At 47.0% G+C, this 16,519-nt stretch overlaps 1 protein-coding gene across 1 annotated transcript in view; it reads left to right on the top strand.

Moving 5' to 3' along the window:
- Positions 1–16,519, top strand: part of LOC142563858 (L-sorbose 1-dehydrogenase-like) — a 59,929-nt gene that overhangs the window by 10,470 nt on the left and 32,940 nt on the right. Inside the window, exons 3-6 of the mRNA XM_075674530.1 lie at positions 489–691; positions 4,153–4,345; positions 5,652–5,783; positions 7,423–7,544. Coding sequence (XP_075530645.1) covers positions 489–691; positions 4,153–4,345; positions 5,652–5,783; positions 7,423–7,544 — 650 coding nt within the window. The remainder of the gene's footprint in view (positions 1–488; positions 692–4,152; positions 4,346–5,651; positions 5,784–7,422; positions 7,545–16,519) is intronic.

The raw sequence follows: 16,519 nt of genomic DNA, 5'->3' as shown, positions 1-16,519 counted from the left end.
ATACGAAGGAAATAGGTAACTTAGCAAACAGGTGCTCCACTTGCCCATGTCCTTCGGCTCGTATGCGCGCTGCAGTTTACCACTCAATAATTACGAACTCGCCCAAATTACACCTCTCACAGTGTTTCACAGTTGCAATTCACAGTGCCCTACCTCATGCCTTTATTTCAAGTGGCTGGATAGGCGCTTTTCAAGTACGCTAGACATAATATAGCCGTCGTTTTCAGGTCGCACATTCGTGTGCAGAGTTATCGCGTGAAGTCCACATTGTGTACACTTGAAAAAAAAAACTTACTAAAAATGAAGAATGATTATTGCATTCGGCCCCTTTAAGTTTCTCATTATTCTAAGGGTGCAAGAAACGTGGCCAAGCGAAAATTTAAATTCACAGAATTAGTTGGTGCCTGAAGTGGCTCTCGTGCAATGGAATCTCCATTCCTCTTTTGCTTTCCCCCTCGCCATCGGCCATCACCTCAACGCGAGAGCAGTAGGTGGTGGTTCAGCCGGCGCCGTGGTGGCTAGTCGCCTTTCCGAAGACCCTGAAGTGAGTGTCCTCCTCCTGGAAGCCGGCCGGGTGCCCAACTTCTTCCTCGACGTGCCACTGCTGGCGGCCGAGATCCAGCAGACCAAGTTCGACTGGGCCTACCTCACCGTGCCCCAGAAGGCTGCCTGCTTCGGACTAAAGAACAGGGTATGCGCGCACGCCTTCTCTCTTCAAAGGAAATCGCTGCAAAAGCTAGTACCATCAGTGATAATTAATGGTCAAGCAATGGTGGAACAAGGGATATGTCTCTGGGCGGAGCCAAAGCTTTGTCAAGGAGAGTTGTTGAAGCCAACTCCCGTACTAGAACATTCCTCCACTGAACACTCCACATTCACCCAAGAAACCCGATGGTAAGTGGTAAGATTAAGAGTTCTCATGACTTCAAATTATTTCATTGTGCCGTTTGTCTGGGTCTTCGCGGTGCGGTCCGGGTCTCAACTTCTAGGCAGAGCAGGAGTGTTTTCACGACAAATACGCATTCGAGCGTAAATCACACTTGGGCACGGGAGGACGAGCAAGTAAATGTTTTGGGAGCACTTACAATGAAAGGAAGCCGTTTTACCAACCTGTACGTAAAACAAGAGGGGGATTCACGAGGGATTGCACCTGAGCCGCTGTACCATGCCCACTGAGGGCGCGCAGGAGATGTTGGTCTTTCAAGCGCTGCCATGACATTGATGTCAGCGACGATGTTGCTGGCGTGGTTCCGTAGACGCCGACGCATGCGCGCAGATTAGGCAGACAGCACCACTCGTCGTAGTCCTTCGCCGGCGTCGATGGCCGCACAGGCGACGTCGTTCCAGGAAAAGTAGCAGCCTCACCACGCGCGAAACACGTGCCGTCAATAAGTCGGAACTGCGCGTCAAACAAGAAGGCGTTCACGAGCGACCCCATCTAGGTCGCTCTCCCGTGCCCACTGTTGTGGCTGTCAGGGTGTCGTTTCTTCGTCCCTGCAAGAGTTGCTATAGTGTGCTGCCACGCGCGAGCGCGTAGTTAGGACGCAGTCGGAGCAGTTCCAGCTCACTACAATGCCTTGACATTGCGCTCGTAGCTCATATTGTGTCCGTAGTGTGCTCGTAGCGTGAGTGCCGCACATCTAAAACAGACGGCGGAAGCGGAAGGCAGAGCGATGTTTTTTCTCCGCCAGTGAGCTTTTAGTGTTGACGGTGGGTCTACCTCGCTTTGTCGTTCACGCAGCCAAATGCACTCCGGCAACCCTGGTGACCCTCTAACCCTACGCGTGCCAGCCGCGCATATGACGTCAGCGGCACAGCACGTTGGCGGTGGAGGTGACGCCGACGGCGCGAATACTCCTCGAGCGTCCGTGAAATTGCTATCGTAATAAAACTGCTAGAAGCACACCGTTCACTGTGATTTTACTCCAGTTATCATTAAGCGTGACCAAACATACGTGAAATGTGGCTTGGGCTTTAGAAAAATGCAGTTAGAGCGGACTGCAAGAAACTGCCGAACAGAACAATGATCCGATAGTTATTTGCTAAATTCATTAAACATACTCGTTTAGTCTGCGTCCAGCAGCCTTTCATCTAAAGAGCATTTCAGTCAGTGCTATTCACTCGAATACGTCACTTATTTTACGTTCTCTTGTAATACTTCAGCAGGAATGTTTGCAGAGGTCGCTTAAATACCCGTGCAAGTTAGCCAGCTCTGTGCCCTTTAAAGGACGCTGTGTCACGTTGCGCCTCAAAGTAAGCGGCTGACTTTTCCACATACAGTGGACCGGAAAGTGTTAAGGAACGTTGCAGAGAACTTCCTACTAATTTGGAATTAGAGAAAACTCACACGCGGTAGCAATAATGCCTCAATATTCTCATTAAATGCAATTCTAGGCCGCAGGTTAGAGCTGCCAGCTATCCACATCGATCGTGCATCTTTCGCGTTATTAGGTCACTAATAGATTCGCGGAATGCCGAAGGTTTTAATAAATGAAGCTATTTACATTTTAATATTACTATTTACAAACCATTCATAAACTCGGCGTTACAGCAATGGCTTTCTTAATAAAATTCCCCCCTACTTTTCTTGGGTGAATGATCTGGCTCCGGAGGGCCGCTTTAAGGCCAAAGCACACGTACGCTTACCGGCGCGCGCAAGCTCGCGCAAGCGCATCTGCGCATGCGCAGATGGTGCAGTCCAGATTATACGCGTCCAAACGCGGTGCAAGTGCGGATATCTGTTCAAAACAAGTATCGGTGCTTGGCTTCTTCGCGTTTCCACGCGTCTGGGTATACGCAGCTGCGGCATGGTACAATCAACACGTGAAGCGGAGTCTTCTCATGCGGGAATGTACCCTTTTTTATTTTTTTGCCCTGATCTAACTACTCTAAAACTAAAGGACTTGCGTTTATCAATATTTCGGCATTTTCGAGCACTGTCAATAAGAGGGTATGAAACAATGTCTGTCAAAACGTCCACGAGGAAGCCAAGTGGGCGCGCGAGGACGCGCGTCTTTTGCAGATTGAAACCGCCCTTCCACGCAAGGGGCGCGGCAAACGCAAGGCGCGCATTCTCGAGCTTGCGCGCGTCGGCAAGCGTACGTGTGGTCTGGCTTTTAGGCGGGAAGATGGCATGAGCATTCACTGACGCCGCCGAAACCGCAGCTGCAGGCAACGGAGCCTTGAAGAAATGAGAGTAGAAACAAGGTCATGCCGTTGTCGTCAAACTTCGTCGTCATGCTGTCGTCATTGTCTGCAGTCTGTCGTCTTAACCCCGTCGTCGCTGTGGCATCGCCGTCATTCGGCCTTCATAATTCCGTCGCCCATAAGACCATCGTCGTTGCGTCTTCTTCATCTCAATCGTCGCCATGTCATGATCGCCACCTCCGTCGTCGTAATGCGACCATCACGGCGTCGTTTTGTGGTCGTCGCAGGCTATCGCATTATGCGTAAGCGGACCTCCCAACAGGCTTACACCACGCAGCTATCGCTTGATTTGATGAATCATCCGTCCATTGTTTCTGCAAAAGTTGTCTAGATGAGACTCAAAACAACCTTTTCTCTTTCGCACTGAAGATGTTTAAATGCACAATTAAGTAATGGCAATTTTAGGTTAGCGTCGCTAATTCCACAGAGGGTAAACACTATTCCTTATGAAGGGAATTTTGAAGACGTTCACCTTTGCTTCTTACTATGGATGCCATACTTGTACAAAAAAGAATCAAACGTTTCTGAAATAAGAAAGGACAACCCTTTGGCCCAATATTTATTTAGTAATTACTATCCTGAACCACGCACAACTGAAACTTGCTCCAGCAATCAGAAAATGAAAGAAACGTGACGATTCTATTCACTTGAACTTCCCTGCCACTAAATTATTGTTTGGAGGTGTCAGATTGATTGTACCACACTTTATACCTTGGGCCATGGGAGAGGGGGGGGAGGCGAAAGCGTAAGGAGTGCTTAAATCGAGAACCACTGTCCGCGTCCCGGTAGCTGACGATTCGTATCCACGCGCAGAGCTTGTCAATAGGGCAGTAAGGGTTTTCGGAGAAGTTTTACTGCGCTAACCGTTCAGTGTTCGCGTTTCGCATTTGAAGATAAATGTGCCCCTCTCGTCATACTCACGTTTCCTGCTTCTTTTGTCGCCAGCAAAGTCGGTGGCCTCGGGGCAAAGTACTGGGTGGCTCGAGTGTGCTCAACTACATGCTCTACATCCGGGGCAACCGGCGTGACTACGACCGCTGGGAGCAGCAGCTCGGCTGCGAAGGCTGGGGATGGCGATCCGTGCTGCCTTACTTCATCAAGTCCGAGGACAACCGGGATCCCTCGATCGCCCACAATGGTAACGGAATTCGGACATTTCGTTCGCAGAACATATAGGCACCTTGCATCGGCTAGGGGGCGCTACGACGTTTGCGTTCTTTTGCCCTAGCGTCGCCGACACCGGCCGCTAGGGGCAAAAAGAAAATGAATGCAGTTCCAAAGCATAGTCATTCATGCATCGTCGCTCGTCTGAGTGTTCAGTGTCAGGTTTTGACGAGATCAAGCTAAGGAATGTCGGCGCCTCTGATATTTATTTCAAACGTGTGCAGTCATTTGCAGAGCTTGCGCACTTTGATATTTTCCCATCTCGGACATTCCTGCATAATGATAGGCAATTGCAAGTGTCAAAGTGAATATTTATCGTGTCGCTGCCATTTTCGTTATACCACTGGCTACGCTCTTTATTTTGGCGATGTCGTCTAAAGAGCCCAAAAAACAGCGCTTCAGCGTGTGCCGTGTAATTGAGGTTCACTGCTGCTGCCAAACCTGGAAACCTTCAGTGCATTGCTGCCTATACGGCTGTAGTGTGCCAGTGAGGTAACCAACCATTCCGGGCTATGCTCGACTATCCCACATTTACAAAAGAAGAAAAAAAAGATTCATCCCTCTTTCACAAGAATCCGTATATATGAAAGTGAAACGTGTCTTCACAGAAGCTGTTGCATGCTTATTGTACGTGAATAATTAAGTTGCTACTAGCCATCAGCGGCACTCTAGCACTGCACAGGCATCCCGACAATTTCCACACAAGCAAAAGTTGTCGAACGACTCGCGACAGGGAAACATCCCCCGGAGACGCTGGATTGAACTCGCCGGAGCGTTGCGCAAATCCGCCAGAAGCCAAAGGCGTTCGCAAACCGTACAAGCGAAACCAGACAAGTTGACAGTAAATTTCTTCGTAAACTCACGGTCCACTGCAGCGAAATGCGCACGATTTGCTGATAGGCGACCGTGTTGCAGGCTTGCGGTGCGCGAGGCATCCTGCTGCCGAGTAACCTCGGCGAAAGTACGAGCATTTAGGCCGTCTCCGTAGTGCCAGGGGCGGAGGTCAACGGTAACATTTAGGGACCGGAAGGAGCGTCCCAGTGCGCGCTTAGTACGTTAGCGAAAAAGTCCTGGCATTTCTGGGCGACGGGAGAGGGGAGAATGGCACGGATCCATTAGTGCTCGCCGCGTATGAAACGCCGTCAGAGCAAAATAATGATGGCAGTCTGTGCAGTATCGTTGTGGTGGATTCGCGTAACATTATTTTGCCCAACTGTGGCGAGGATAGAGTTATTAGGAAAAACGACTGATTGCTTTCCTTTCTTGTTTGCCACTGACAGGTTACCACGGCCGAGGCGGCTACCTCACAGTTTCCACTCCTCCGTACGCGTCCCCACTAGCGCACGCCTTCGTAGAAGCTGGACAGACCTTGGGCTACCCCAATATCGACCTCAACGGGCCGTTTCAGACTGGTGAGTGCACGTACTCTCGCGTACGCGCGTACCGGGCACATGGATCCGTATCAAATGGGTGTTTTAACTTTTTGTGAACGAGGTTCAAGTGGCGGGTTTGCGTCGATCTCTCACACCAGGCGAAATAAGATGATGTGCGGGCCGTCCAAGTAAATGGTTGAAATGCGTCGTCGAAGAAGACTACTTCTACAGATGGTTTCCAAGCCATTCATCCGTAATGCTGGCGCCTCGCGTCAGCTGCCTATAAGCTAATTTTTATCGTATTCTGCAGCTGATTTTCAAAGAACAGAAAAAATTGTTTGGAACTACCGTTTCGCCGGCATATGTAGTTAACACACGAGTTCACCAGTCATTTTGGCGACCAGGCCATCGTCGCTGGTCTTCAGCTGCAAGGACGCCTGTATGCCACCTAACCTTATGCTTGAAGCGAAATGATTGTCTCGGTAAAATACTAAAGGCGATCTTCATTCTATATTTAATTGTATTTTTGAGAATTATTTATTCAGTTGAAGATTGTTGTTGCGTCAGTATTTTAATTTCTTGCGTCTAACTAGAGCAACTAAGCATCTGTCTATTTTGTTTTCAAACGTTTGATTTGGTTCACATGCTATCCACGAATAAAAAAGAAAAAAAAACACGAAAAGCCCGCTGTTTGGCCGGTACCTCGTACGCAAGAACACAGCCAATCTCTTCGTCCCTACAAGTTTATCTACTCGCCGATACTTTTTTCGTTTTATGGGATTTCCCTACATGCATGAAGAACGGCATATCATGTGCTGTTTCAGCTGGCAGTCTTAGTTGACAGAACCCGAAGTTTCAACAATCTTGAGAGGATGAGGAGGAACATCCCATAAGAGAGGCAGCAGCTCCGCTTCGCCCTTCCCACAATAAGAAACATCAAGCTGAAAACTTAGAAAAATCAAGTTGATTTTATTCCATTTGTTTTCAACCTGCACATCAAAGTCTACTATTCCGCTGATCAAGCAATTCTCCAAACGACCTTCTACTGTATGGGCTACGTTTGTTGAAGTGCGTTGCAACTTCAGCCAATCTCGTCAATTCCGTGCAGTATAGCGTTGAGTTTTCCATGCCGCCAGCCAAGCAGAAAAGATAACGAGAAGTGTGCTCCAGTTTTTCGCCTCTGATCAACCGCGCGATGCCGAATAACTGGAAGCTTCCCAGATGTGCGAGTAGCTGACAATGGGCGAGCCCTCTCCCTTCTGAGGAACACTAAGCCGGCAGTTCTTATTGTCTAGCTTACATAAGACCTAGCTTTCCCTGCACTGCAAGAAGTTGGTGAGATAGACTCCGGTGTGGGCCAGTCAGCATCCATCAGTTTCGTGTCGCGTTACATTAAATGTTTGTGAAAAGCATTAGGGCTACGCTGCCAGCAACCGCCACGGTGACTATAGTCTGTTGAAGGGAGTGTCATTCGTTTGCCACAGGTTCCTAAGCCATGGGGACAGCAAATAGCGTTTGTATAACAATTCACAGCTCTTGAGTGTTAGGAGTGCTACGGTAACCACACCACACAACAGAAGGACATGTGCGGTGTTGTCGCGGTTTAGTGTGTGTGTAATTTCGACGAAAGCTGTAGATTGTGCTGTTGTACAACAGTAACATAAAACTGTTGTTGCAGGCTTCGCCATTCCTCAGAGCACGCTCAGGCGAGGCGCCCGATGCAGCACTGCCAAGGCCTTCCTGGAGCCATGCAGGGGACGGCCAAACCTGCACATATTGGTCCGCGCGCATGTCACCAAGGCAAGCGAGGCGTTCTCTCCCTGTGAGGCACAGGCCAGGCAAAGTCGTAAACGAACGTGCCACAGCTGATAGGGCAGCGACACCAACAACGTAACTCCACTATTTCTTCGTAATACTGTGGCATTGATCATCTAAGCCCATATCCACGACACGCTCTTACGCTGGAGTTGTTCGTAACAATAACGACGACAACAACAAAATCCAGCCAAACTTTATGCTAAACATGAAATTGACGATGATGACCGGCCAATGGTAAATAGCACATACGAACGAGAATCTTTGTGCATTCAACCCCTGTCCATTTTTTTCCTTTTTTTTTACGCGCAAAGCATATTTATCGAACCCATGCGTTAAAGGACATGTTTTAACATGACGCCCATGCGTTATGGTTGCCGTGTTACCCAAGAGTAGCCTGCGCAGCCGCTGCGCCCGTTATGTCGTCTCGCGAAGCAATGAGCAAGTAAAAATGCACTTAAATGTCGTCGTGGTCGAGTTGTGCGACTATCCTTGGCAGAACATAGACAGAGGCAGTACAGTGATTACCTCAGCGCCACAATTTAGGTCACAGGGCTAGTCATGTTGTATAAGGACGCCTGCACGTATTGGTCCTACTGTGGCTCACTTGGCGAGCACTGATAATGTTCAGCAGGAGGTGTCGCGTTGCTTTAGAATGCAGACTGTATCTCCTGCAGTCATACACAAGCCAAAGAAGCGATGGAATTTTTGAAATAAAGCCTAATTCCATTGAGCACAAGGATTCAAGAAGCATTTGAGTTCGCAGTTGCCACGGGGAGAATATTATAGGTGAAAGCAACAGGAGCGTTCGTGAAGAAAGGCGAAGCGTTGGGCAAATTTCCGTGACTTTCCTATGACCACTGCTACACAATATGAGCGGCGTATGCTATCTATTATTAACGGAACGAAGAGGAAAGAGTTCGAAGACACATGGCCTTACCAGTGCCAATACCCACCGCGGTGACTTATTGCCGGTGGTGCTGTGCTGCTAAGCAATAAGTCGCGGGATCAAATCCAAGCCGCGGTGGCCGCATTTCGATGGGGCAAAATGCAAAAACGCCCGTGTCCCGTGAAGTTGACGCACATTAAATATCCCCTGGTGGCCAGAATTAATCCGGAGTCCCCAGCTAGGGCGTGCCTCATAATCAAATTCTGATTGTGGCACGTAAAACCCCTGAGTTCAATTCAAAACCATTGCCAATGGGCTAATTTAGACCACATAATTTTGCTTTCTAGCAATCGCCTCTCGCCATCGGAAAAAAGAACTATGTATGTATGTATGTATGTATGTATGTATGTATGTATGTATGTATGTATGTATGTATGTATGTATGTATGTATGTATGTATGTATGTATGTATGTATGTATGTATGTATGTATGTATGTATGTATGTATGTATGTATGTATGTATGTATGTATGTATGTATGTATGTATGTATGTATGTATGTATGTATGTATGTATGTATGTATGTATGTATGTATGTATGTATGTATGTATGTATGTATGTATGTATGTATGTATGTATGTATGTATGTATGTATGTATGTATGTATGTATGTATGTATGTATGTATGTATGTATGTATGTATGTATGTATGTATGTATGTATGTATGTATGTATGTATGTATGTATGTATGTATGTATGTATGTATGTATGTATGTATGTATGTATGTATGTATGTATGTATGTATGTATGTATGTATGTATGTATGTATGTATGTATGTATGTATGTATGTTACTCAAACGATTTTGACCACTTCGGGCTTTTGTATTTCGTCCCTGTGGCCGTCGCAGCCAGATCCGAACCCGCGACCCGAGAAGCGCAACGTAAAAGTAACTAATTCCGCCACGTCCACCCCAGCTGGTTGCAATAAACTAATATTTTCATTCCCGCGTCTTTCCTACACGGTCCCTATATTTCTACAATGCACAACAATGTCGAACTTATCCACGTAGGAATATTGAATATTCAGTGATTTGATTATAAAAAGTAAGAGAGAGAGAGAGAGAGAGAGAAGGGAAGACGGAAAGGCAGGGAGGTTAACCAGACTGAGTCCAGTTTGCTACCCTACACGTGGGGAGGGGAATGGGGAGTGAAAGAGGGAGAGAGATAGAACTTAGGTGTAGGATGTCTATAGTCGGGCACTCAAGTCTGTTGCCCTCAGGTAGCGACAAAGCGCTCGAACTGCTTTCTGGGCCAATGAGCTGTGAGGCCAGGCTCCCAAGATCTTCGCTTCCGTAAATGGCCTGTCATCCAGTCTATTCAAGGCACACTGGAGAGTCGCACGTTGATTATCGAAGCGAGAACAGTGGCACAGAAGGTGACTGATGGTCTCTTCACACTTGCACTTAGCGCACATTGGTGAATCCGCCATTCCAATACCATAGCTGTAGGAGTTGGTGAATGCTACTCCTACCCACAGCCGACACAACAGTGTTGCGTCACGTCGTGGAAGGTTCGCTGGTAATGTAAGGTTCAGTGATGGGTCGAGGCTGTGTAAACGACACTTAAAGTTCTGTGGTGTATGCCAGCAACCTAACGGGATTGTACGTAAGAAGTTCTTACAACACTTTAGGTGTTGCATACCAACTTGGCAAATCACGCAGAGAGCAACCAAATAATGGCTTATGCATTCAAAAGCCGACGTGTTCGAATGTGGGCAGCAGATTTCATAAGGCAAGACAACCGCGGGAAAAACATTGGCTATGCGCTCACCTTAGAGAATGCGTTGATTTTAGAGCACAGCTCTTAGACGCCCGTTCCTGCGTTGTCCTTCGGCGTGCCTCGTCCTCCCTCGGCGTAACCGAGGGAACGCGGAGAGCGGCGGGGAATGGAAGAAGGCGATAGCGAAGAGAGCGTGAGGCGGAAAGCGGAGGAGGAAAGTATGGCTATAGGGTAAGGAGAAAAGCAGAAAACGGCGATAGCGAAGAGAGCGTTAGGAGGAAAGCGGAGGAAGCCACCTTGAAGCACCACCAGATGGCGCTCGCGGCGGTGCACCCGTGGCGGCGCCGGCTATCCGGGGGAAAGAAAAAAAAAAGAACCAGAAAGGTCGCCTCCGCCCACAGCGTTCGCCGCAAGCGTTGCCCGGTAAAGATTAGGGTTGCATAGCTGCCGTTGCCGGGAAGCGGAAACTGTGTGACAGGCATATATATATATATATATATATATATATATATATATATATATATATATATATATATATATATATATATATATATTGCGCGCGTCGAGGCTCTGGCAGTCGTTGCAGTGATCGGTGCGATGCTTCTATATAACGCGACATGAAAACACGTACGGAGCTGCGCTCAAAGTTCACATTAGGGAGTATCGTAAACATCGGGGATTTTTTAAACACAGTAAATTTATTGGGAAGATGCTTAATGGACGAAGCTCTAGGCCGAACTGTTTATTCACAGGAAAACTGTTCTGGCTGTATAAGTGTGTCCCAGAGACTGCGACGTCATGCCGATAACATTACAATGGCTGCTGCAGTAACTATTCAGTGCAACGAATCTGGTGATTTTGTGGAGGGCAAGTTAACGGCCGTGCAAACTCGTGCACGGTGAGTACTTAATTGCGCGTTCAAAGCATATGCACGGGAATGGAAGAAGAGAGTGTTTTACATTAGCGCACGACGTTTTCGTTCCGCCTGAGTATTGCTTGAACCCCATGGAGCATACCTAGTAGTTTAGTTTCACTTACTTGTTGAATCGGTAATAAATTGAAACTGATGCAGATGTTAACTTATTGAGTGCGCAAGCCGCTTGCATTTCATAATCTAAAACACTCTATTATTTGATGGCAGCAGGCCGCAGTAGCCGCTTCGACAATATGCGCAGTTTGCGGGCCATTCTTTGCCATGCACGTGCACACTGAAAAATTTAACACCTGTAAGAGTGCAATTTTTTTTCCTTGCTAGACGAGCACCCTTAACATGTTAATCAGAGCACCCTTGCAGTATTAACAGCCTTAAAGGGGAGCCCGGAACCAACCCTCAGGCTCGGTAAAGTAATATTGGGCGCTATAACGTAAAACTATTCCAAACTTTTCTATTCCAATTGTGCTATCAGCCCTCCGCGATTGGTCAAAAACTTTTTTCGACCACCCCCCACTTCACCTGTCTGTCACGAAACGTCGCGAAAACCGCAATACCTCCCCATCTGATATGATGTGTACACACTGATTATGCATGATGTGACAGAAAAAAGAAAAAAACAGTTATTTCTGATTCGACCCATTTTCGCCATTAGCCCTCGGCAATTGGTAAAACGTTTTCGGGCTGCACCCAATTCACCTGCCTTTCACACGACGTCACAAAACCACACAAACTCACCGCGTCAAAGTGACGTTTACGCGATAAAGATGCATTCATATGCCGAACAAAACTGAATTTTTTTCGGAATAGCCGGAGGCTGCCCCGTTCCGAAAGGAATAAAAAATGGCTGCCGCCGATCGCTGAGACGCTGGCTACTCGCACCTGCCGGAGAGCATGGGTGTATTTGCGTATAATTAAACATCTTGCGTGACCGTGTAACGTTTTCAAGCACTTTCGGCACGTTTACTACCTCATTCTGCCAACTCTTCTTTGCTGAGGGTCAGTTCTAGCGTCATTCTTAAGCTTCTGTTGCATGCCGCCGCGATTTTCGTCCAGCCACCACAAGCTAAGTAAGGGAAAGCCGACCAATCGCAGCTTTCGGCACCACCCTCTTCATCCGGTTATCAATTTTAAGTGCACTGGCTCTGCCCCAGTGAATTCCTCTCCAATTGAGCGTTCTCCTCGCCTCTTGTCAGCCAATTAGATACGACAAGCCGCTCAGTGTAGGCAATGTTATTCGTTTTTCAAGCAAACGAAAGTGAACTCCTATGAACGAGGAGAGCGTTTGATTAGTCTGTTCAGACAACCCTGCGGGTGACCGCCTGGTGCTTGCGTCGGTGGTTACGCAAATTTGACGTCAGGAACTTGGAATAGAAACATATTGGAATAGTTTTACATTATAGGGCCCATTGTCCGCGAGTAGAATACGCTGCGGTGAACATCTCAGCGAAGTTCTGCTGTCGTACGCGGTGCGTCGAGCTTGCAAGTGGATCGCATAGTCACCTCTCTCTCTGACGCTCTCTTTTCAACAGATGACCATGTCCTCACTCTCATCTGGACGTTTTATTTCCTCATTCCCGTAGACGGCTGCTATCAGCCGATAGCTGACATCAAGCTGCGGCGTAGATACCGCTGCCGCCGCGGAGTACCGCCACGAGTCCAATGGCTAAGCGCACTGCGGCTCTCTCAGTACAACCGCGTTTGGCTTATGTTAAGCGCGTCGTAGGCACCAAAGGCGGAAGTCGTGGCGTCTACGTTAACATCACGGAGTAAGACATTTAGGAGGTGAAACTCCCGTCAGCGCGAGCGAGCGCGGGCGACCAGATAAGGTCACAATTGTTATATGCGCCGACGGGGCCATATACAGTGGCGGCGCCATGCGGCGCGTCGTAGAAGCCGCAGCGAAAAAAAAAAGTATGCAGCGCCCGGGCAGGCTGCTCCGGCGCGCTCTCAACGGTGGCAATTTCTTTCCAGGCCGCCAGGCGCCGCCAGCACGATAACGGCTCCGCGGGCTTGTGACTTTTTCTTGTCGCCGCAAACAGCCGAGTTTCCTCTCCTAAATGTTTCTTGCTCCGTGGTTAACATCCAAAATGAAATTTTAGCTGCTAGCCACGGTGACGCTTAGAAGGCGGAGCATTGTGGGCAGGCCCCACTGCGCCGTAGCCTTCGCAGTGCAATGCATTGAAGAAGGAAAGGGAGCACAGCGGAGGCCGTGTTTGATTGCCAATAACACCGCGTATGCTGAATGCATTGAAGTACTTATTGCGGCAAAGTGTTTCTGAAATGGCCTACTTTCACTTCAAATGTCTTTCTCCACTTCGATAAAAAATGGTTCAGGGCCCCTTTAAGGGAGTGTATTTGGCTGAAGTAGAAGCGAAATGAAATCAAAGTCTAGCCTTCTCCTCGTTATACTCTCCATTCGTTATGGGTTATTTATTAGAATTACTACACAAAGGACAAACAATACATCGTTAAATTAGTTACAAAATAAAAGCATGTAGGTGGATTCGTACCCAAGAACTTCACGTGAAAGACGAAACACTGAAACCAGTGCGCCACTCAAGAGCCACGTTGCAGCTCTAGAAATATTGCCGTCTATATGTATTAATTCTTCAGAAATTCCTATTGCTTCATTTCATGAAAAAACTTACAGAAGGTCACATGTTGCATCGAAGAAAATGCATTAGTCACGCTTGAAAGCTAACGTTTTTGTAGATAAAATAACAGTATTAAACGGTAGCGAACGTACGAACATCTTTCGTATAGGCTGTTAATTTTTTATTGTGTTTCCATCTCTTCGCACACACCCTTGATATAGGACGTTTTGAGTAAAACGGTTGCTAAACAGCTATAATGAAGAAGTAAAGTGAGGAAACAACCCTTTAACATCATTAAAGGCGTTAGAGTGTTTTCTTAGATCAATTAGCGTGTTCCACAAGTTCTGAGCTTCGGAATCCAACGTATGGTAGTAAGTTACGATTACGCCTAAAATTGGTTCATGACTCTTTCGTAGGAATTGGTGAGAAAGGAATTAGAGGGCAGCAAATCGGACATAATAGGGCTCAGTGAAGTTAGGAGGACAAAAGAAGCATATACAGTGCTTAAAAGCGGGCACGTCTTGTGCTACTGGGGCTTAGCGGAGAGAGGAGAACTAGGAGTCGGATTCCTTATGAATAAGGATATAGCTGGTAACATACAGGAATTCTATAGCATTAACGGGAGGGTAGTAGATCTTGTTGTGAACTTTAATAAGAGGTACAAATTGAAGGTCGTACAGGTCTACGCCCCTACATTCAGTCATGATGACCAGGAAGTCGAAAGCTTCTATGAAGACGTGCAATCGGCGATGGGTAAAGTCAAAACAAAATACATTGTACTGATGGGCGACTTCAATTCCAGGGTAGGCAAGAAGCAGTCTGTGGGGGAACAAGTCAGTGGGGGAATAGGCCATAGGCTCTAGGAATAGCAGGGGAGAGTTATTAGTAGAGTTTGCAGAACAGAATATGCGGATAATGAATACCTTCTTCCACAAGCGGGATAGCCGAAACTGGACGTGGAGGAGCCTGAATGGCGAGACTAGAAATGAAATAGACCTTATACTCTGCGCTAACCCTGGCATCATACAAGATGTGGACGTACTCAGCAAGGTGCGCTGCAGTGAACATAGGATGGTAAGAACTCGAATTAGCCTAGACTTGAGGTGGGAACGGAAGAAACTGGTACATAAGAAGCCGATCAATGAGTTAGCGGTAAGAGGGAAAATAGAGGAATTCCGGATCAAGCTACAGAACAGGTATTCGGCTTTAAATAAGGAAGAGGACCTTGGTGTTGAAGCAATGAACGACAATCTTATGGGCATCATTAAGGAGTGTGCAACAGAAGTCGGTGGTAACTCCATAAGACAGGATACCAGTAAGCTATCGCAGGAGACGAAAGATCTGATCAAGAAACGCCAATGTATGAAAGCATCTAACCCTACAGCTAGAATAAAACTGGCAGAACTTTCCAAGCTAATCAACAAGCGTAAGACAGCTGACCTAAGGAATAAGGATAGAATTGAACATGCTCTCAGGAACGGAGAAAGCCTAAAAGCAGTGAAGAAAAAACTAGGAATAGGCAAGAATCAGATGTATGCGTTAAGAGACAAAGCCGGCAATATCATTACTAATATGGATGAGAGTTCAAGTGGCTGAGGAGTTCTATAGAGATTTATACAGTACCAGTGGCACCCACGACGATAATGGAAGAGAGAATAGTCTAGATGAATTTGAAATCCCACAAGTAATGCCGGAAGAACTAAAGAACACCTTGGGAGCTATGCAAAGGGGGAAGGCAGCTGGGGAGGATCAGATAACAGCAGATTTGTTGAAGGATGGTGGGCAGATTGTTCTATAAAAACTGGCCACCCTCTATACACTATGCCTCATGACCTCGAGTGTACCGTAATCTTGGAAGAACGCTAACATAATCCATATCCATAAGAAAGGGGACGCCAAACACTTGAAAAATTATAAACCGATCAGCTTACTGTCCGTTTCCTACGAAGTATTTACTACGGTAATCGCAAATGGAATCAGGAACACCTTAGACTTCTGCCAACCAAAAGACCAGGCAGTATTCCGTAAAGGCTACTTAACAATAGACCATATTCACACTATCAATCAGGTGATAGAAAAATGTGCGGAATATAACCAACCTTTATATATAGCTTTCATTGATTACGAGAAAGCGTTTGATTCAGTCGAAACCTCAGCATTCATGAAGGCATTACGGAATCAGGGTGTAGAAAAGCCGTATGTAAAAATACTGAAAGATATTAATAGCGGCTCCACAGCCACCGTAGTCCTCCACAAAGAAAGCAACAAAATCCCAATAAAAAAAGGCGTCAGGCAGGGAGATACGATCTCTCCAATGCTATTCACAGTGTGTTTACAGGAGGTGTTCATAGACCTGGATTGGGAAGAATTGGGGATAAGGGTTAATGGAGAATACCTTAGTAATTTGCGATTCGCTGATGATTTTGCCTTGCTTAGTAACTCAGGGGACCAATTGCAATGCATGCTCACTGACCTGGAGAGGCAAAGCGGAAGGGTGGGTGTAATAATTAATCTGCAGAAAACTAAAGTAACGTTTGGCAGTCTCGGAAGAGAACAGCCGTTTACGATAGGTAGCGAGGCACTGGAAGTGGCAAGGGAATACATCTACTTAGGGCAGGTAGTGACCGCGGATCCGGATCATGAGACTGAAATAATCAGAAGAATAAGAATGGGCTGGGGTGCCTTTGGAAGGCATTCTCAGATCATGAACAGCAGGTTGCCATTATCTCTCAAGAGAAAAGTGTATAACAGCTGTGTCTT

The sequence above is a fragment of the Dermacentor variabilis genome, chromosome 11 (assembly GCF_050947875.1).
Source record: "Dermacentor variabilis isolate Ectoservices chromosome 11, ASM5094787v1, whole genome shotgun sequence".
Taxonomy (NCBI): domain Eukaryota; kingdom Metazoa; phylum Arthropoda; class Arachnida; order Ixodida; family Ixodidae; genus Dermacentor; species Dermacentor variabilis.
This window is presented reverse-complemented; position numbering and strand designations above follow the sequence as displayed.